The 22659-nt window shown below is 35.4% G+C and overlaps 3 protein-coding genes and 2 long non-coding RNA genes across 6 annotated transcripts in view; 3 read left to right on the top strand and 2 right to left on the bottom strand.

Annotated features, from left to right (window-relative positions):
* LOC120331688 (NACHT domain- and WD repeat-containing protein 1-like) overlaps window positions 1-1141 on the top strand; it is a 29977-nt gene extending 28836 nt beyond the window's left edge. Inside the window, exon 24 of the mRNA XM_039398812.2 lies at window positions 39-1141. Within this exon, the coding sequence (XP_039254746.2) occupies window positions 39-238 (200 nt within the window). The 3' untranslated portion in view covers window positions 239-1141. The remainder of the gene's footprint in view (window positions 1-38) is intronic.
* A 3940-nt stretch (window positions 1142-5081) lies between these two features.
* Window positions 5082-10383, top strand: LOC120331755 (uncharacterized). The gene is made up of 6 exons (XM_039398896.2): window positions 5082-5364; window positions 5772-5921; window positions 6478-6708; window positions 7016-7105; window positions 8907-9044; window positions 9350-10383. The coding sequence occupies exons 1-6, from the start codon at window positions 5221-5223 to the stop codon at window positions 9428-9430; spliced, it is 834 nt and encodes a 277-aa protein (XP_039254830.2). The 5' UTR covers window positions 5082-5220; the 3' UTR covers window positions 9431-10383.
* Window positions 10384-14997: 4614 nt separating this feature from the next.
* On the bottom strand, window positions 14998-15923 carry LOC144424510 (uncharacterized). The gene is made up of 2 exons (XR_013476740.1): window positions 15569-15923; window positions 14998-15311 (listed from the first exon to the last, which is right to left on the bottom strand). It is a non-coding gene; the product is annotated as an uncharacterized LOC144424510 (long non-coding RNA).
* A 1151-nt stretch (window positions 15924-17074) lies between these two features.
* On the top strand, window positions 17075-19127 carry LOC144424469 (E3 SUMO-protein ligase ZBED1-like). The gene is made up of 2 exons (XM_078113809.1): window positions 17075-18010; window positions 18458-19127. Exons 1-2 carry the CDS (start codon window positions 17075-17077, stop codon window positions 18878-18880), a joined length of 1359 nt encoding a protein of 452 aa, XP_077969935.1. The 3' UTR covers window positions 18881-19127.
* An 831-nt stretch (window positions 19128-19958) lies between these two features.
* LOC144424626 (uncharacterized) lies at window positions 19959-21630 on the bottom strand. Of its 2 annotated transcripts, XR_013476849.1 has the most exons (3): window positions 21392-21630; window positions 20990-21106; window positions 19959-20568 (listed from the first exon to the last, which is right to left on the bottom strand). It is a non-coding gene; the product is annotated as an uncharacterized LOC144424626 (long non-coding RNA). The 2 variants fall into 2 exon arrangements; XR_013476848.1 differs by having other exon boundaries at window positions 19959-21106; window positions 21392-21629.
* Between the last annotated feature and the right edge of the window lie 1029 nt (window positions 21631-22659).

The raw sequence follows: 22659 nt of genomic DNA, 5'->3' as shown, positions 1-22659 counted from the left end.
TACGTAGAAATAACTTCAGTTGTTTATTTCTATTTCAGGAGAACTTCTTGGGGCTCACTATGTGTATGCACCAGTGCTTGACCTTGTTATAACCACCAACAGAAGACTGGTATTCACATCAGAGTTAGGATATATAGCGATGGCGAAATTCCGACCTCCGAATGAAAGTAGACGTTCATATGTAAAATCAAGCAAAAGTCAATTGTCAAACAGATCGTCCACATGCATTTTAATGTAATACTGCAAATTTTCTTCATATATACATAAACTATAGCATAGCGTACACTGTGAAATATGTAGATTACAAATATTTATGTAAATTCTAATGTAATACCACCAAACGTAGTTGCATGAAATGTAACATGCTGAATTCACGGAGATTCGTTTTTATGTACACTGTGAAAAATGTAGTTAATTTGTGCTGTTTTATTTGTAACAAAAGTAGAAAAACATGCTAAATTTTAAGCAGGGTTAAAAGTAAATCACGCATTCTTTTCAGTAGCATATTATTCAAACTTGGTCAGAGTCTCATTCGAAGAGAATATGTCGAACACAAAATAAAAGAGATGAATTATTCTCAGAGACTAAGTCTAGATTCTAGAATATATATGCTAGAAAATAATCTGGGTAAATTGCAGAATGACCAAGGGCTATTTTGCGTAATTCGTGATCAACCAGCGCCACGACGTCGGAGAAATGTTTAATCAAGTCCGTTCCATACGACTTCAAGTTGTTTTGGTTCATAATTTCGACTGGCGGGTTTTACCTTTGAAATTTAAACGCTGGTGCCAAGTCTAACATCAGCAAAAATCAAACTTGCATCACCAGAGATATATTCAACAAACCCTGGAAGTTAGCTTAATTTTATTTTTAATTTATTTCACTTATAATAATATCTTAAAAAATATTTTCGAGCAAATAAACAGTGTTTTATACGATTTAACTTACATCGTATCTCGTAACAAATTTAGAGCAAAGAATACTAGTTTGAATGCTTAGGCATCCCCCTGGTTTGACGATTGAAGATTTCTGGCACAATTTTAGAAGTATAAAACGTGGATTGTAGAACATAATGCTGGGAATTAAAATGATAATGGATACTGTGTCTCAAGTATGCAAGTAAATTAAAGATTATTGAACAAGAAGTGTACAGACGGATCGTTTTGTTATATGTTGTTATTTATCTTGTTCGTATTTCTTCTTATTATTGTGGAAAATCGCTTTTCTCATTAACTACTGGACCAATTGCCCAGAATTTTTCAGGGGTTAGAGATTTTATCTTGCTCTAGAAAGCTAATATTTTACGTTTCAAAAACTGTGGACTATGGGGGTTGTTTTTGTGTGCCATGGCGTCGCCAAAATTTAAAATGGCGCACCTTGTGTACGAGTTTGCGTTAGTCTATTTGATTGTCAGCCCAAGTCGTGGAGACTACTGTACTGGTAGTAGGCCTATACTGTGACAGATTGCATAACTGCACTACAAAAAATAATCACAATCGACCTACCACCAGTTACAGATTGGGGTTTGAGAAAAGCAGGGAGTCGAAATTCCGATATTGACATTACCTTCTTCGGATTGAAAGATTCGAATACCAGGAGGTAATTTATATGCGGAAGGTTTGCTGGACCCTTTTCATAGTAGTCCACCATCAAAGTTCACGGACCAGAGAGTGTGGGCCGCCATACTCTCAGTCGTGATATATGTAATATATATATGAAATCCTATCCCATATTTTGATGGTCCTGAAAAAAGCTGCGGTAGATGGAGGGTGACTAGTCTCCCAATCAATAGAAATATTTTCAATATTGAAATCTTGTCTAATACGAACACTACACTAATCTATCGTAGCGTTGTTGGACGCCGATGTCCAGTAGGGCAATACTGAGGTGTGCTCGATACCTAAAATGAAGACAACGATATATAAAGTGCATTTATTGCAAGTAACTAGAAGTTCCGGCCAAAGAAGTTCGATATATATATTGTTTAACTATTCAGTTGTAAAAACGAGAAATAAGATTGTGATTCTCCAACTCAGAGGAGTTTGACAACTCTACCTCAGCCCCGACCCTGAAACTGCTAAACTCAAACTCCATAATCCTCAGCCGAGAAAAACGAACATAAGGTAATTCCAGAATTATTACAAGTATCAAGAGTAGACTTTGCAAGCAGACCAGTGTCATAAGATTTACAAAACAGATTCATCCATTCATTTTAAAATGACTGGTGACATTAAGATTCATACAAATAAAATAAATTATGAGGTAATTCTTAATTTACAGAGTGCATGTATAGTGACATGTATTGATGTAGTCAGTGCAAATGAATTGAAGAGAAATTTTATCAACAAAAATCACGCAAAATTATAGTAATATATATAAAGTAAATGTAGATTACATAAATAGGCATTATTATATAAATATTGCGAAACTATCACTCACTGGGATAAGGTAATCAGTAAAAATGAGTAAGTTAAAATGTCGCATTATATAAGATTTGTCGCAGAGGACATATTTATCGTATCACAAATATATAAAAAAAACATTGATTTTATGTCTTGAAGCGGCAGAATTGAATCGTGGTTGTATTAATAGTCCACTTACATGACACAGGTAATGTTGTTTGAACAGAGAATTTCATATTTGATAAAACATAATAAAATTATATTTGCTCACCCATAAAATTTGAATGCCAAAAATATAAAATGCACATGAGGGTCAATTAATAGATTAAAAATTTATTTTAATCGGAACAATACTGAGCTCAGACACTGAGCCGTCAGACCATTCTAATTAATTCATTGTGCACTGAAGCGCCATTGAAAATTCGACTATGAAAATTTCTGAGGTGTCCCTTTTTCCTTGGTGCCCTAAGCACGTGTTTATTTTTTTGATTAATCCAGCCCTGCATATCCGACATGGACTGGTAACCGGACGAGAGGCGTGTAGCAACGGAAAAGTCTGAATCCTTTTCGGAATCACCTCCTCTCAATGCTTCTTTCTAGTTTGAAAGTTCCGATTCGAAAAACGATGACGCTCTTCTAGTGACTTGGTTAGGGTAGCAGATGAAACGTCTTCTCTAATCAAGAAATGAAAAGATACGTCGGTCGAGTCGTTTCAAAAAGTCACATGATCGTTATGGAGACTGGGTCTCGTATTTGGATGATTTTGATTTCTCAAATTATTTTCATTTTTCCCGATAAATGTTTCCATACTTGAGGTATCATATTTTTATTGTTATATATTTATCAGCCGCGGAGAATTATTTGTGTCTGTAATTCTAGTAATTCGTTATACAGTCACGACTCACGACATTTGACTCTTCTGCATTGAGACATTCAGTTGACGTTTTGACTTAAGTGAAGAGTACGAACTTGTTTATATACGGGGAATTGAAAGTAAAGGATGCCGTAAATGACCAGAGGTTACGTGAAGGTAAATCACGGCGAGGAGTTCAGCAAGCCACTCGCACATAATTTTCCCCCACGAGATGCGAACTCTCGCAGGGACTTGTTGCCACAAGCTTATTGGGTGTAATTTTTTCAGTTACTTTGAAAGGCCAGTGCAGATCTTACTTTGCGTTATTGGTAACGTCAGGTTGACGCAGATATGCAGGCGAGCATATTTGAATGGCTTTTCGCGAAATTTGAATTGTGGTGGTGTCATTAGAAATAAAGTACAGAATTTTAAACATAATGTCGAATTTGATCGGATTTTTCGGTATCAGATCGAGCTATTTTGCATCTATAATAGCTGGATTCACATTGTAGTTCATACGCACATCTATTTCACAATCGTAAGATTATAAATCAAAATTAACAGTAATAATATTTCCGATCATTTGTTTTCATGTAATGTATACCACGTCTCCAAGTTATTCTTGGTTTCCGAAATAAAGGGTTAGAGCATTATAAGACGCGCATAGAAATTCGGAAAACCGGCTTGCAGTGTTCTAAGTGTTCAATAAAGTTAAAGCAGCTATGATTGTAGAATCAACCTCGATAAACATAAAGTAACATAATGAGTTGGTCATTTTTTAAATAAACAACTTAATTTGACTTGGGACTATTTCGTTAAGAAGCATGCATCTACATTTCTCGCATTTTGAGTGAAGTAACACCGCCAACAAGGCATGTTACCTCCATAAACAGCTTTTGGTAGCTTGCCAAACACCTCCAGTGATAACATGATTGTTCAAAAGCTATTTATTTGTCTGAACCTTGTGTCTCCAAACAAGCAACTGGTTTCAGACAATACCTTAAATTTTAGAGACAACATGTTTTCGACAATACGGCGCTTTGGAATAAGAACTATTGAAACTGGACACCCGATTCCAAGCGTTAATGAAAGCAACAATAGGTGTTTTACTATGTACAACTGTTTGTATATAACTCAGCAGGGTGTCCAAAACTATTTTTCTCAGAACAGACGGCAACCTTTGCTTTGGATTACTATGCAGACGACGGCCAGAAACTGTCTCTTCCCATCATTGGCATGGGCGTGAAAAGTCAGACAGATGAAAGATACGTTAGATTAATCTAATGGCGGCATTATTGAGTTTTAAATCATGTTTTTTGGGCAATATGCGCACGCAGCTAGAAAATTCATTATTGTTCAGTTAGTCCTTAGACTATGAGATACAAAATACTGAAACATCTTTCAGTAATGTACATAAGCGGGAATCATTCTGGGTGGTAAAAATTTTAGAAAATAAACTGCAGATGACATGTGTTGACAAACTAAGATGAAAGCTATTGATTGGATTGCAATTCTTATGTAACATGTAATCAATGTAATATCGTTTGAAATTCTCTTCACGATCTAGAATTAAGATATAATGTTTTGGCGCTGGGTGCTAACCGTTATATCCACGTGTGCAAGGAATCACATGTTTACAGGATAAGATATTTAAAAGTTTGAATAAGCATATTGCTCTGTTTATACGGGTTAACGTACGAGATACTACCACCTCTGAACTCTAGATTTGATATTTTCGCAGCAAGCAAGGCTACATTATATAATAACCTAGAATTCATGCAGGCCTACTCATCTAAGCTGAAGGGCTTCTGTTATTGCACCCTCTGTGACATATTAGGCAACGAAAGTTGTTACATGCACTTGAATGTTTAGTATCTTATTCTTAGAAACTGATAAATAGCCTGTAGCAAGCATTGTTTTTAAACGTTCATCGATTGATTCAAGTTTTTTATTCACCGATCGTTTATGCTTATCATGGAGGAATCTACAGCAGAAGAAACACCGTTGACACCAGAAGAAGAATTGGATGAAGAAGATATATTTACTGATTCAGCTGATTCGAATTTATCAGAAGAAAAGCAAAAAAAAGTTCTGCTAAAGTATATACAAGTAAATTAATTTATGATGTTTTCATGAAGTCAAATGCAATACAAGTACTAGTGTTTTATAAAGGCATCAAGAAAAGTGTATAAATGATAGGAACCTAATATTCAAATATTACGAAATACAATAGTACAGCAACCTTATATGATGAAAAATGATCATTCAAATCATTATAGTGTGTGATGATGTGATTTATTTATTAATCGCTGGACCAAAAGAAAAATTAAATCAATATATGCCAATTTATATAGCTTTATATATACTATGATACTAAATTTTATAGGTGAAAAAAAAACTATTTACTAATATTCATTGATTCATGTATTAAATCTTTTATTACAAATTATGTTACTCAATATGAATAAAAAGAAAACAATGTGTAAATGTAAAGTTTAAAAATTTCTATTATTCAGGAAAAACGAGATCTCCAAGAGCAGTTAGATTCGAAGGAAAAATCCATTCAAGAATATAAAGCAAAAGTATACGATTTGTCAACCAAAATTGCACAATTAGAAAAAGAAGTTTCAAGTTTGAAGAAAAATGCTGCCAGAATTCCACCCCTGGTAAGAAAATAGCAACCATCTATAGGAATAATTGAACACGAAATGAACCTATTGATCGTTTTGCTAAATTGTTGGTGTCCCGCAACTAATAACCCAGTCGAATTCAAATTTTCAGTACTCGAAGATGGATCAAGTCTCTGGAAGACTATTATTTTTATATATTTTGTAATTTGCTATGGGACCCGATTTTTCACGTAAAATTTTCTTGTTTTATTCTAATTCAATGGAAGACTTTTTATGGCGCATGTAAACACGTTATTCCGCTAAGCTCGTCGGCCGATCTTTTCAGCGAAGTTGGTGCTCAGATAAAGCCTTACCGGTACCGATGCGGGGCATTCGTGGTCTTATGAGCATTGCGCCCTTGTTAATTGTCCTCTCTTAAATTTTTAATTAGTTTATTATTATTCCAAAAAAATAGTACTGGGGGTGGAGAGTGTAAAAGTTTACAAATTCAAATTGTATTTGATTTTGGTATTGAAGAAAAGATTGTTCACATTTTGCCTGAATGTATTTTTCATTTACATTGTAGGAATAATTTGTTTCCTAATTCTTGCAGGCAAACAGAAATTCTAATGTCGGTGGTCGCTCACCGGCGTTAAATAGAACTGGTGTGGTAAGGCCATCAACGGCTAAGAAAGTAACAAGAACTAAACCTGGCAAAAAGAAATCGAACATTGCAAACGTAAAAAGAACAGACAGCCCCGCTTCCTCAAGTGCAACTCCGGAGCCACCAGCCGATACTAAAGGAAATGCAATTCTTGCATTAAAAACATTGGATAGATATCAGGTAAGAATGTAGGGTTTAATAAAATAAAGAGAGCAAAACATTTATATTATATGTAAAAAATACTTTTTTGTTCATTTATATATACCAGTCTCGCTGTTTTACATGAGCTTTTTCGGTTTTACAGGACATTAAAATGAATCTATAAGGAACTTATACAGTGGATAAAATTTAAAAATCTTTTAAAATAATGTATATATAATGTAATATAAGTTTATTATAGTGATTCTTATCTATCAAAAAACAATTAGTATTAAAGATTTAGTATATAATATTGTTTGTCTTATATACCTGATGATAATTTTTTTAGGAAATCGCAAAAAAATTTCCCGAACTGAGTGTGGCAATGATGATGAAGGCCGAAAGTGTTTTCATGGAGGCTGATATAAATCACGACGGGGTAAGAAGTTGGGAATAATTTATACAGTTCTTGGACAAAGAAATATTTATATATAGGAAAACGTGATTAAAATTATACATTCACAAATAGTGGAAAATATTATATACGACAATTTGTTTAGAAACAGCTAGGCGAAATATGTATGAATGATGAGATAAATATATGGTACCAATTTCTCATATTGAAGAAGTATGCTATGCCCATATTGTATGTGACTTATACTCACTCTAACACTTTGACTTTTGAGAATATAAAAGTGATGCCACAATCTACCAAAGCAAAATATCAACCTCAAATGACCGGTTTAAACATAAATAAACACAGTATACAATACCACGTCCGTTTAAGAAACATTGCGCAAGACAACACATGACTTGGGTCAGTGCAGTACGTGGCAACGAAACCCAATATTGTGCTCTTACTATCAATACAATACAGTATCAAACTTTTGTATCTCTTCTGTGTCGAAATGTGGCAACAACGCTGTAATTAAAGTATTATCTATTGAAACATATAGATTATAGATAATGATATTTGAATTACCGCCTTGTTGCCACAATTCGACTCTATCGTTGTCAAATTTTGTTAATGCCGTTATATCTTATTTGGACTGTTACAAAATTAGCCAAGTCAGTATTTTAATATGTGAAAGAATAGCTGGCGGAGCCGCCCTCCTGGGACTCCGCACGGATCACTATGAGAATCTATGCTTTAATTTAAACAACTCCTTGAGATTAATTCTGAGATTGGAGTCGTGAGAACAAACCAAAGCTTTTGGTATGTTTCACGATTGATTTTAAGTTTGTTTAAATTATTTGCGAGATCTTAAACAGATGAAATAAAGATAAAATGAAATAAATTTCATGTGAGGTTAAAAATATTTCTGATAGTGACAGAAATTTGATTAAATTTCACAAAATGATCAAATCATGATGTGGAAAAATGGAGTTGTTGGTGTCACAAGTTGCGATTTCCCGGTAATAAATATCGAGACAACTATTGGAACATTACCGAAGAGTCACAATCGGAAGGGATAATACAAAGGCATTCCTCAGTGACTCATATTTGTCGTCACATGCCAATAGTATTCTACAATACGTGCCACGTCTGTAAATAATCATAGGACATCACAAATATTGTGCGTTGTAGTTTCTTACTAATGACGCATGTCAATATATGTTTTCGCTATTTTACTCAGATTTGAGGAATATTTTGGCAAAATAGAAAGCTCGCTTTCTGCCCAGGCTTTGCTGTTTATTATTCACATACGTGCGTCCAAATGTCCATTGTTTTAAATTGTGATATGCTGGCCAGTATGTTTGTTCCCACGCTTCAAAATAATTAAAATGTAATTTGACTCCAACGATGTAAATATATTTGTATATATGCCTTTTATTTATAGTTAAACAAACAATACTTATAGGATGACAAATGTCACAAATGTAGCCGTGATTTCATTTCACAGATCACCCTAATCATTTGCTTATCCTGAAAAAAATATATTATCGAATTCATCTACGATCAATACGATTCAAATAAATCAGTCACTTGTTTTTAGGATTTTCCTACAGAATTACGTGCACAGACATTGTCTATTTATCACAAAGAGCTAATCTTTTGCCCTGACATGTGTTACAAAATGCCTTCGTGACGGACGCATGTGTAAGTTGTGTACTACAGATATCGTCGAAAATTGTATTTTAATGTTTATTTAGAAATAATAATAAATATCTTCCATAAAGGGTAGGTAGGCCCGCCTAAATGGAATCGGAATGTTAATTTTTTTTAATTTATATTACAGACTATTGATGAGGATGAATTAGAAAAACTCATTGAAAAGCAGGGCCACTATATGACAACAAAGAAAGAAGTTCGTGAAATAATGAAGGAATTTGATAAAGATGTTTCGGGAGGAATTGATTTGATGGAATACATGGCGGTAACTTACACGTTTTAAACAATTTTCCCAAGCTCTTTTCACAGTTTACTTATACTAGCTTAGTGTCAAAGACCCTTATTCGCGTTTTAAAATGAAGCCCAACTGTTTTCTTCAAGAAGTAACGCGATATAAAATAGTGCCAATTCAAAATCAATGGTTTTCCGCAAAAAGTATCAATTTATCATTAACTCAGAATTAGCTCTGAGCATTATTGGATCACCAGCACTTTCACTTGAGTAATTTACGGTAGGCTACGTCAATCATGCTTTGAACCAAAGATTCATCACTACTAAATTATCTTATAGGTGATGGAACGAATTCAACAAAGAAAACGAACAAACTTGCCTCCAGCTCTAACGAAGAGTTCAGTCTGTACAATCCAATGACACGTTGGAGGAACTGCAAGCAGACTATCTGATATAAAGATAATATTACTTGCAGAAAGACGTGTGGAAACTTAATCATATATTTTATGTCCTCTGGAAATCCCATGCTAGTACAAAATACCCAGAAAAAAGTTTTAAAATGTTTGGTACTCTTTTGGTAAAATATATATATATAAGGCTTTTCGACGCTGCAGAAACCCTAAACTAGCCACCCAAGATGCTGAAAAATTTCGAGGATAGTCTTATAGGATCATATGAAGATCCTTCCCCCGCCGAGTATTCAATTGAAGACCCTCTCCAGACGCGCTCATATTGAAATCCTAACCCAAGCGCACAAGCGAAGCTGTTCCGACCTAACCCACGCTCATGCCGTATGGGCACAAGGAAATTTCCCCCACGGCCTTAGCTTGGGCGAGGTCGGCACCGCTTCGCCTTTGCATTAGCTTAGGTTTTGATCTTGATTTGACCTCTACTGGGGGTGGATCTTTATATGCGGTAGGTTTGGGAGAGGAAATTCATATGATCCGTATCGTATCATGTTTCCTCAAATGGATCATAAGATTGTTTTCAATTCCGTGGACTTTTTTTCAGTAAAAATGCATATAATGGTGTTGGAAGGTTGATTTTAAAAATAGCACAGCTTTCAAAAAATTACTTCTAGTGTTGATATCTGTTTGAAAACTTCGCTTAGATTGAATTATGATTAGGTTAGTGGAACGTGAAGACAACAAAATATAACCCGAAAACGTTTGTTGACAACTAATCTTCAATATAAATAATGCACAAAGCATGACAATAATATTCTCATCTTTTTATAATGTTTTATATTTATTGTTGGTATTTTCTATATTGTTAAAAAGATTTATGTATATTAATGTGATGTGTTGATCTGTAACATAATAATGCACTAAGGTGGAAAATTTTCAAATCATATATATGGCATCGTAATAATATCAACGAAAATAAAATCCTTGAGTAGGCTAGCATATTATTAGGCATTACACCATTAGGGTGACGGTCAGGTCACCGTATATCAAGTCTAATATGACACAGAGACCACCTTTAAATGTATACGATATAAAGTAGTTAAATTTGCCGAAGGACGATGTCTAAAAGATATGTGTCCCGCATGCGCCTTTCTCGGAACACTGTTCCAACTTTGCTATACTAATGCCACTGTTCTGAGATATAATAGTTGTGTATTGTGGTTCAATGAGTTAAATCAAGCATAGACGAAAGTGGAATTCATAATACATACATATTACGATTCGGCGGAAGGTAAGAATGCGATTGTGACAAGACATTTAGAGCCTGGCCCTAAAGTGAAAATAATATTCAGCACATTCATTTAGATCTTAACGATCCGTAGATCATCGGGGTCCGTTTCACTGTTTTGTCAGGTTTACCGTATATTAGTGTATATCAAACTTTTTGTTTCTACTGCGCCAAATTATTAGTAAAAAAACTCACGCGCACCTAGACGAAAATATGCTCACACGAAAAAATTCTTAATTTTATGATTGTTAATGTGTACTTTATGCCTTTAAAGCTTGTACACATGTAAGCCTAAAGGATAAAAACAAAGGTCAACAACTTTCCTCACATCACATCCAAGGTTCCCTCTAAGCTGCGCAACCGCGCAATTGCGCAGTAACACCAGAACATTTGCGCAGTAAAATTTCATTCTCGCGCAGTTACAATATTTCGTTTTTAAATCGTGGCTCATATTTTATATGTCATTTATATTAACGCTCAAATAGAATGCTCGTTTTATGTTTCACGCGTATTCTGGATTTCTGGTTAACACTAGTCATTGTGATGTCACACACGTGTCTGTCACGAATACCTTGATTTCTGTATGCCAGAGTTGGTCGGTTTTTTAAATTTTCATCGCGCGCTCTGAACTTCGTGTTGTCGACCCGGCAAAATCTTGTTATTGTCCGTAGTGTAATCAAACAGATGAAGATATGGGATAATTTATATTTTGAATAGGTATCAAATGTTGCAAAGCTGGTGCCCATTGTTTGTTACAGGAAATTTGTTGGTTGCTCGTAGCCGTATGGTTAGGCTAAACTAGTTGGAATTTGAAGAAGGGCTGAGTTTAGGCGAGTGCCAGCACTGTCGGCTCTTAAATCTCTAGATTGGTACACACGTGGCAATGAGCTTAAACTGAATGATACTCATGTTATATAGCGATGTTGTAAGTCTGTTTCACCAGATATTCCTAAAAAAAAGGTTTCAAGCGTTTTCATATTCAGCATATTAATTATTAACCAAAACCAATAATATACTGGTTTTCTTTTCATCTGACGTGTGAGTGAAAAGTCCATTCAAGGAAGTAAAGCTAAAAATAAGAAAATTAATTTTAAGGTGGAATGGCTAAATACAACAGTGAAATGTTCGACACTAATTTGCAATCTTGATACCGGTATGCATAAGCTAAAACAACTGTTAAACTTTGCAAAATTTGTTGCTATTCCACGTCAAGGAATGTGATAATCCACAAAGTTTGTCGGGAAGTGGCACCTGATAGTGATTTGGAAAAAGCCAATCCTGGGAGGGAATGAGAAGTTGACTATTTAAAACGACATTTAAATCATAATAAGCACATTGACGCACTAGATGCAACCAATGACATTAAACAACATGATGCGCAACTCCGGCATTTTTGTCCGAAGATCGTATTCGATAGCACGCTCCAATGCACATACTTGACGAGACGAAAACGAGCGGATGTGTGCTGCTTTCAAGGCGTAGCACGAATGGTGTTCGTGCCTGCTTTGACAGTTGTTGTCGATTTTAATGATATTTTGGAAAGTTGGGGTAAAAAGAAATCGGTAAAAGGTAAGGTGAATACTATTGTTGTATATCACACCCGGGCATCGCACTGTTAAGTACATGTGGGAAAGCCAGCCTTTGTCAAATACTACGAAGTTATTAATTCAGTACGGCACGTAGTTGCCCATTTGCCGAAATTACATATTTACTTACCCCTTATGGTTTCAAATAGTTCATGCACCTCCAGTTAGATTTTTTTTAATCAGTGAGGATATATACTCATTGTTGATTGCTGCTCATTGTAACATACTATTACGCATTCACTTTTATTTGCGTATTGAATCAAAGTGTTAACAAGTTCACCTAACATTTCACTCATACCGGTCTATATTGTATAGTCTGATTTCTCAAGTATTTGGAGCCACGAATGCTTGTAATTTTCTGACTAAACCCTTTTATTAGTTGGTTTATATACCAAATTCAGTAAAATATTTTTTAAATAAAACATGAGATATTGGATTTATTAGCTTTTCCATTCTGAATCATATAGACTGCTTTATTTATTCTTAACGAAAATTAATAAATCTCCTCTCTTTCTTCAGATGTGAAAGTTGTGGACAAACCTGTCTAAGCATTGTGAGACTCTTGCAGCACAAGAGGCAATAGCAGAAATAGTAAGTATATCAATCAAGAAATTGAGCCGACATAAAGCAAAACTTTCAACTATTCGTCTAATCTCAATTTCCTATTATTTATTCACAGGACAACTATAGCAGACGGGGAGATATCCGAAGTCTGGCGACATATCAGTGACAGTGTGATTCCAAGAAATATAATGCAATTGAAAATAGAAAATTGCAATAGGAAAACAACCTATGGAGGCATGCAAAGACATTTGACCCTCCGGTAGAGTTGTGTATGGCCCCCACATCCTGCAGGGCTTGAGGAAAATAACTAAAAATTCCAAAGTGTAAGATTGCATAAGCGGTCTTATTTGTAAAAAGGCACAAAACACGCCAGACATACTTAAAACAGCTTTGGAAATGAGGATTACGGGTACCTCACTGCACCTGTGTTATATTTGGTTCATCAACTTTTGGTAGTACTATAGAAGAAATTCCGGAAGGGGTATAATCATCATTCATGATAAAATACTATCATATATTTTTTGAACAACTTCAATCTAGACCAGGGATCTCAAACTCGCGGCCCCAGAGAACTTCCAGTGCGGCCCTCGAACGCTTAACAATAATTGTAATAGTATTTTTGAAGTTTTTTTTTTTTATCTAAATGTAATAGATTTTTCAAACCTTCTAAAGTGAAATTGATTATTCACACAGAAAACAATTTACTGAAAGTAGTTTAGGAATATTAATTTTTTTGTCCACATTTTGACCCAATTAAGAATACACATCAAGCTAGCAAAAGAATACTTGAATAAAACACTTGAGTAATTAAATTAAACGCAAAGTACATGAAGAAGGTGGCATTTTCGAAGAAAATGGGAGTTGTAACATTTCCGCTCTTCACAAAATTCTGAAGCACATTGTTTAATTTGTCATATTTCCGTCAATACAATCAAAAAACACAATAAGCTCAGCAGTCAATATGACAAATTCGAAGACCAACTTCGAACAGAAAATTTCCATGTGTTTGTATATTAATATAATTATACAACGACTTAGTTACTAAAAATCAATATCAATAATAATTCAAGCAATCCTATACAACGACTTAGTTACTAAAAATCAATATCAATAATAATTCAAGCAATCCTATGCCACGCAATGTAGTGCGAAATGTCTTGTCGAAAAAATCTGTCATTTGTTTTTTTTCTGATCTATACATGAAATGATAAAAGTAACTTTTCTGCATTACTGGAATTAATTAAACATTCGTAAAGATCCAGATAAACCCATGATCATGTGGCCTCGTTAGTTAGAGTTGGTACTATAAAATCATTTCAGACTGGCCTTAGTATGCTGGTGACACAAAAAAGATGCCAAACGCCAGGACAAATGTAATTATTAAAACATTGAGTTTATACTGTAGTATTTTTGTTAATTTTAGGTTCATATATTTAGATTAAGTTATTTTTAGTGTATGTATTATTCTTTCCTTATTCAAAGCTTGTTCAAAAATGATTTTGATGGTTGTACATAGAATTTTACGATTTTTTATAATAAATACTGTAACTTGCAAATGTTGCAATAATAGTGGAATGCAAATATTAATATGTAATTGCATTTGAAATTGAAGAAAATAATAAAACTTAATATAACTGTTTAGTTGCATCACAATATATGTCACAAACTAAAACTATCTTAAAAATATCTTTTAAGTATACATTATCAAAAACTGTTTGCGGCTCTTTTTACAATTTTCAAAATGCAATGCGGCTCTCGAAAACCCATGAGTTTGACACCACTGATCTATTCTAGACGATTCAAGCATTGCTTTGGGAAATTATATCACTTCAATTAAATTGAAATAATCTCGCTATATTAAATACAAAATCGTTGCTATCGTAAAGGTAAACCAATTCAGCCACTCGAAATATATTGGCCTTCACAAAGCAATGGAGGCAAAATTGAGAGGTCATGAGCTATGAACATTTGTTCTTTTCTTCGTCTTGAACTTTCCATACTCCACAGCCCCTATTAATTTTTTTTTAATTTTAATTACCATGTGATGGTCATACATATCTTTAACTTGTATTTTCTGTCATGATGTATTATCTCAATGTGCCAAACTATTAATTAGTGTGCATATTTTGCTTCCAGATGACATAAATGTATTGTCATGTTTATTACCTCAGCTTGGAGTATTGACAAGAAAAAGGTGCCAGTAAATTAGGTAAAAAAATTTTCAACTCATTGTTATAATCAGAATTCACAATCAATAGAAATTATAAACAGCCAACAATCAGTGAGAATTATATGCGAAATCCCTCAGAGTAAATTTGTCTAAAATCGGAGGAAGGCAAAAAATATAGGTAGTTTCCATCCACACAAGCATTTCAAGAAGACTTGCTCGAGCCAAACTAAATGAGCATCGTCAGGTGATCGGTAAGGCTGCAAGTTGAATTCAGCCCTGCAACCTCCTGCATAGAAGATAATATTAATTAGTGGGCTATGAGCTAAATTCCTAAATTTAAACAAACCTGTCTACGATGCATTATGTACCAGCAATGTTACCTACGATTAACTGAATATGTAATATGTCTAATAAATTCACCTACAAAAGCAAGTTCGATAGGTGCAAACTTTGTGTTATGGAATTGTATCGCAGCACAGTTTTGTATGACACCCTCTTTAAATGAAATTTCAATGATTAAGCGCAAACATTAAAATTACCAACTTTGAACTTTGTCATTATCTGCAAAATGTTCCACACAAATCTTTCCGCTATCGCGTTTGTAATCTTCTCTGATAAAAAAAACGTCTATGATGTCCAGAATTGCTCTTTACAGCTTGCCTGTTACTCCAGCTTTCCAAGTAAGCAAAACTTCTTAGATATAGAGATTATTTTGTTTCGTTACAGGCGCAAAAAGGCAGGTACTACACGTAAAAACGACGCCGAGTAGCAAAAGCGAGCGGAAAACGGACGCGAAAGGCGACGAGAAATATGTGCATTGGAGCGTATCATGAAATACAATGTTTTGCCTGTAGTCTTATGGAGTGACGTCAGAGTTGCCTATCATGTTGTTTAATGTCATTGATGCAACTCAGAAGCGAAACGTGGAAGCAAGAAGAGGTTGTTCGAACTTTTTCAACGCAATACCGACCGCTGAAGAAAGTGAAGTTTTGAAAACCCCGTCAAGTGAAATGAAGCCTCACACAGATAGTGTTCCACCACGTGTAAGTAGGGCTGGGCATTTCGAATCGAATCGAATAGTAAATTATTCGAATCGGTTCAGACGGGAATTTCGAATCGCCGCCATCTTGTTTTTTTTTTCTGTCCACCAATGGTCGAGGCGATTTAACGATTTTTTTTTTGTGGAGCCATCTCTCGGCGGGACATTTCGATCGCTGTTTTTTTTTTTTTATTTCTCTCACATCTGTAGGCGGCGTTTGAACATGTCCAGACTTGCACCTCTCCAAAGCCCTCTCTCTGCTCTCAGCTGTGAGCAGGACAAACGGCCGAGCTTCTCTCTCATATTATCTCTCGCACGTGCTACGCCGGCGTGATTTTGTCACGCACGCTTTTATGGCGCGTAATTTGTTCAGAATGCGGGAAGATCGGTTGCGCCGTCAGTTAGGATAGGCAGTTGTAGGACAGGCAGTTTTACACTTGCGTATGTTTTTGTGATTGCCGACATTGCAAGTGAGAAGGTATAGAAGACTAATTTGCGTGCTTTTTTTGCAGAATTATTGTGTATTTTTAAAGGGGTTTCTAGAATATTGTATACCGGTACTCGGCAACAGTACGGTATGATGAATAGGAAATCTCCCGTTTGGCGCCACTTTACTCCCCCAGCCAAAGACGATGACGAACGCCAGTACGGTACGTCGTGTGCAAGAGATGCGGAGACAAACTTAGTTACCATGCTACCACTAGTAATCTATTAGCCCATATTAAAAGAAGGCATGTAACTATTTGTTTGAACCCTGATAATCGAAGTGATTTGGACGAGTCCTCCAGTAAACAGTCCAAATTGGAACTTATTCGTCCCATCCTCCCTGCTCAGCAAGAAAAGATTACTTCTCTAGTTGTGGATTTTATTGTAAAGGATATGCGCCCGCTCAGCACAATATAGAAGGAACACATTTCAAGCGCTTAATGGGACATGTTGCACCAAATTATTCACTGCCATCCAGGAGGACCATAACACGACGTGTAGAGGGAGAATATTGTGAAAAAAAGATGGAGCTTAAGAGAGTTCTTGAAAACATTAAGCATATGAGCTTGATTTTCGATGCTTGGACTAGTGTGAAAATGGAAGCATATTTGGGCATTACAGCCCATTATGTTGATGCCAAATTTAATCTGTGTTCATGTGTGTTAAGTGTGAAACCTTTGGATGATAGACATACTGCAAAAAATATTTGTGAGTGGGTAGAAGAAGTTCTCAATGACTTTGGTGTTAGTCCTCACGCTGTCTGTGCAGCAGTAAGCGATAATGGATCTAATATGAAGGCAGCCAAAGATATTTTTCATGAAAAATTTGGTTGGGCTAGTGTTGCTTGTGCAGCGCACACTCTCCAACTTTGTTTAAACAAAGGATTGGGAATAAACGGCATAGAAAAATCTCTTGCAGCAGCTCGACGACTAGTGCAACATTTTAAGAGAAGTGAATTGGCGACCAGTGCACTGGGGAAAAAGTGTGAGGAAATGAAGCTTACCTCCAAAAGACTCATAATGGATGTATCCACAAGGTGGAACAGTACTTACAACATGCTTGTAAGGTTGCAGGAATTGCAATGGCCAATTTTGGCTATACTTGGAAATAAAAATATCACAAATGCCACCAAAGCCTCCGCTCTTACAATCAAGCCTGGGGACTGGGAGATTTTCAAGCAGTTGATTCCAGTACTTGAACCTTTTGCAGAGGCTACTGATCTTTTAGGAGGCGAAAAATATGTCTCGATATCGATAAAGAATCCATACATCAAGGGATTGAAAAAACATCTGTCACGCGAGAAAGATGATGAACTTTTGGTAATCCGGCAGTTCAGACAAAAAGTAAAAGGCGAAATGGAGGAGCGATTTCCTATTGATCTCAATGATATCAGCTCGAAGGCAATGGCTCTGGATCCCAGATATAAACTGCGGGGACTTCGTACTGTGGAGTCACTTCAGGTAACTTGTTATTTCTTCCTGAATAAGATTTTTATCTTGCCAACAAAATTGCCCTACATGACAAACAACATAGCATGTTATTTTGGTTGGAATGAGGTCAAATTGAATTTTCGTGTATCTTCATGTTTCAAATGCATTGACAGGATTAGATAAAATTCATGACATATCTGCATCGACCATATCTAAAGATATAGAGTTGACTTTTTCCCCACTGTATAATAAACATTAGTGAACAATGACTTGTTTGATGTCAATTGTGGTTCCTAAATCGCAGAATTCCATAAGAAAACTAATCTAAAATATTCCTGTATTCAAAACTTGTCATTTATTGAATGCATAAAATTTCAAATTTATCCAAATGTTGCTTGTTTTGGCCATACTTAATAAGGATTCCTAGTTGATCTGGCTAAAGTTTGTTTTCTTTTTTGACATGCTTATTTTTTCCAGCTCAAAAGTGCAATCGAATTGGAACTCACAGTCTTATTTGAACAAACAGTTGTTGAAAAAGCTGAACCTTCATCTTCTTCAGTTCAGCAATCGACATCCATCATAAGCCTTGCCTTCGAATCATCAGAGTCCGATGACAGTGCAGATACTGAGGTCCCAGTGGTTGCCAATGAAGTGAACAAATTTTTTAGTTCCAAAGTACTTTCTGAATGTTCAAACCTCCTCACTTGGTGGAAAGAGCAAAACGCTAATTATCCAAACTTGAGCAAGCTTGTTGGCAAATATATGTGTGTAACAGCAACATCAACCCCAAGTGAGCGATTATTTTCTGCAGCTGGAAACACTGCCACTGAGCTCAGATCAAGCCTCACCGGATCACATGTGGAAGCTCTTGTATTTTTAAAATGCAATTCTGACATATGACTTTTTCCTTCCCATTGACTTATTGATGAAGCATGTTTCTTATCATATGTGACAACTTAGCAAATGACTGAGTGATAGATTTTGTGTTTTTGGGATTTCATGTATCTGAAGGACCCATTGCAATAAAAAAAAGTCACATGAAATTTTGTAGTTGCTAATTTGGTAAAATTTTTATAAGTATTCGAGATTCGATTCGAAAAAAATATTCGATTTGATTCTGAAATCATCAGGTATTCGAAAATGCCCAGCCCTACGTGTAAGCTGTTGTCCCGCAAATTAATAAATAGTCGCATGTCAACATACACTAAATTGCCACATTCATGGTGAAGCAAAAATTACGGCTTCGAATTTTTGATAAGCATAGACTTCGTCGCCAGTAGGCCGCGAGCCGAGGCCCTGAAAAACGCCTAGAAAGTGAGTTTCGTAGCGCACATCAGGTAACTACCTGAAAATGATTTTAAAATGTTCCTTAAAAATTTAGTAACAAATATTGCCTTGTTCCCACTTCCAAAAGTTGCACGTTTTACGGAAAAGACGCTTTTACTACAAGAAATATGTGCTACGATCTGTCCTATATTCTCTACATTTTCGGCACTGAACAATGACTTCTGCATGACGTAACAATTGAATTAAACCAGCTGTTAGCGAGCGGATGAATATTAGTTATTTCTGCTCGACCTTGCGCTGAGTTGGGCAGGCTTTCCATAGCCCTGTTTAGTTATTATTAGTTAAGTTACGCTAAGACGTTGTTGAAAAATGTATAAGTAAATTATTAAACACTTGTAGATCCTTACCACGGATATGGGCCGTGAGACGAAACCATGAAAACGCCCAGAAAATGAGTTTCGTAGCGCACATCTGGTAACTAAATAAATTCTTCAGTTTTGTGTGAAAACGAACATAATGAACGCATTACAGCTTGTTCCACAATCCTGGTGCGAAATTGAATATAAGAGGTTCCCGGAAATTCAATAACCATAAGTTTACAACGCATACATAAGAACTATACAATTCGAGAGCCCTACAGCACACTAACACAAATGTATTCCTGTAATGTTTTGCCTGACCAAAATCGGACTTCCTCAGTCAATCATAATTTATTAGGTAGATTACGAAAAATATGGCATACATGTAACCAACAACAAAAAATACTTTAATTGTGTGACAGGAGTCGGGAGTGACCTCGAAAGCAGCGACACCAACAACGCTGATTCACATTTGAGAATAAATTTTATGTAATAACCACAAGCAGTTTACAACAAGAACAGCATAAAAAGCTACATCCATTTTATAGAAGCTATCAAGTATCAAACGTATTTATTTTTAAGCAATGAAGTCACAAATTAACATCGTGAGCACGAAAACACAAATAAATCAGTTATTTCTCACTTAGAAATTTACCGCAAAAGTCAAGAAAATTAAATGAATGTACAATATGTACATAACATAGTGAACAGAAATATTACAATTTACAATTAATCTTTTTTTAGTTTATGTGGTTATGTATTTGAACAAAGGCAATAATATTTCTAGAAACAGGACTACGACACTAACAAATGTCCGAAAAACAAAACAAATGTATGATACTTATTAAATCAACTGTAATATCTAATTCACTTTCTTCTGAATTGTTTTCGAAATCCACTATCTCAAAAATCGACTTTTCCTCTATAGGTGTACTGTGATTTCTGCAGTCAATACAAAAACAAAAATCTGTGCAATTTAAGTTGATTTTGGCACACTTTCATAAATTATTTTGACTATTTTTCGTTGCAGTTTGCCAACTCAAGAACTGATTTGAGGGCCACATGCTTCTTCAGTGAATCATTGCTGGGTGGAGAGTATAATCCTTATGTTTGACAGTGTTAAATAGACGTGCCCTGGTATCATTTACATTCTTCATATCCTCTTCAAATTCCTCAGCTTTATTTATTAATACCTCGTTAACCTCGAAAGATCTTCATAGTCGAGGGAAAAAAATGAATTGAAAATCTCAATGAAGTCTCCAACATGAATTTGATGGGCAGTTCCAATTGCAGAAAAGTGCTAAAGTATTTCAATATGAATAGCCCATCTAAGCTGTTTGCAACTATTATGATTCTCATATACCTTTAAGCTTCAAGACTTCTTGTTTAATCCATTTTATAGCACTGATAGCAGCAGGGATCAGAGCCTGCGTTAGGTCGGATTGGTGGAACATTGCCGTTTTCTTTTGTAGTACAGTATCTAAAATAAGGAAGAAAATAATATTTGGAGCAGCATGATTTTAAAAATACCCCTAAATACTAACTAATACCTTGAATACATAATGCATTTTATCTGATGTACTAAATGAGCGTATATATGCTCATTGCATGTTCTACAGTCCAGCAGTGTTTGCATACCATTACTAGACTATATCTACACTAAATTTTGATATATCACAGTCTGAAATGTCCTATGACAGTATGAGTATGGACTATAGACTATATTTTGAAACATCAACTGTTTGTCTACAACTTCATTTCTCACCTCTCAATCATTTCCAATGCTACCTTTCTTTCCACTCCGGCATAACTTATCATTGCTTCCCAGGTTCTTGTCGACTCTATGAATTTAGATTTAGACCAACCGACATTAGTAAAATTGATTAATTTCTTCTCTTTCACACAACCGTGCATTACAGAAACAGCCATTCATTTCTATTTCCAAATATGCTGTGGCCTATATAGTAGTATAAGTCTGCTGAATAGTCAAGAAGAGTCATTAAATAAATCATAAACATTTCATGCAAGCCAGAAAATATCGTTGTTTGTGACATATTATTCTAGGTCTAGCCTTCCTAGGAGTTACCGCACCGTACCTATTTAACAACGTCTTATGAGCTAGTGCTCAACTAAAATTGCTATTTATGGCAAGGATATACAAGTGTTTAATATCTTACCTATACTTTTCAACACCTCCTTAGAATAACTGGACTAATATTACCGGTAACTGAAAAAAACTATGGAAAGGCTACTCAACGCAAAAGCGAGCAGTTGAGTACATCTGATATTCATCCGACCACTGGGGATCCACCTAGAGCTGACTAACTTGACTGTTACGTCGTGCAGAAGTCTGCGTTCATTGGCCCATGATACCGGAAAAGCAGAGAAAATAGGACAGATGGTAACACATATTTATTGTAGTAAAAGCGTCTTTTCTGTAAAACGTGCAACTTTTGGAAGTGGGAACAAGGCAATATTTGTTACTAAATTTCTAAGGAACATTTTAAAATCATTTTCAGGTAGTTACCTGATGTGCGCTACGAAACTGAAAGATAAATGGCCTCGGCTCGCGGCCTACAGGGAAGAAATCATGCGGAGCATAAGACAAGCAAAATTTCATACTCTGATTTTGATGAAAGCAATGATATTTCAACAACAAAAATGTCGAGGTTGTACATCAAGTATTGTACTTTGGATGATTGTCGCTTGATTTAGCAATAAACACAACAAACATGCACAAAATGTATAAACCTTGGAAAGGCGAAAACAAAGAGAAGCTATTTGAGTTAAACGTGTGCTTTGTTCGCATTCCGACAATATAGTTTGCAAATAATTTAGGATTCTGCTCAGCCTTAAAATAGTCTTGCTCAGTAAAAACAATATTTGCGCAGTGTGAAATTTTCTCAGAGGGAACACTGATCACATCTGCCTGATTTTCATTCGAAATATACTGTATACTAAAAGTATCACTCAGGCTCGGTTCAGCCGGTATGTTAGTTGTTGGCTCAGCAAACAAATGCACTGCATCAAGAA

This window comes from Styela clava, chromosome 6 (assembly GCF_964204865.1).
Source record: "Styela clava chromosome 6, kaStyClav1.hap1.2, whole genome shotgun sequence".
In the NCBI taxonomy this organism is placed as follows: domain Eukaryota; kingdom Metazoa; phylum Chordata; class Ascidiacea; order Stolidobranchia; family Styelidae; genus Styela; species Styela clava.
Note: the sequence above shows the minus strand (reverse complement) of the source record. Positions and strands in the feature narration are given on the sequence as shown.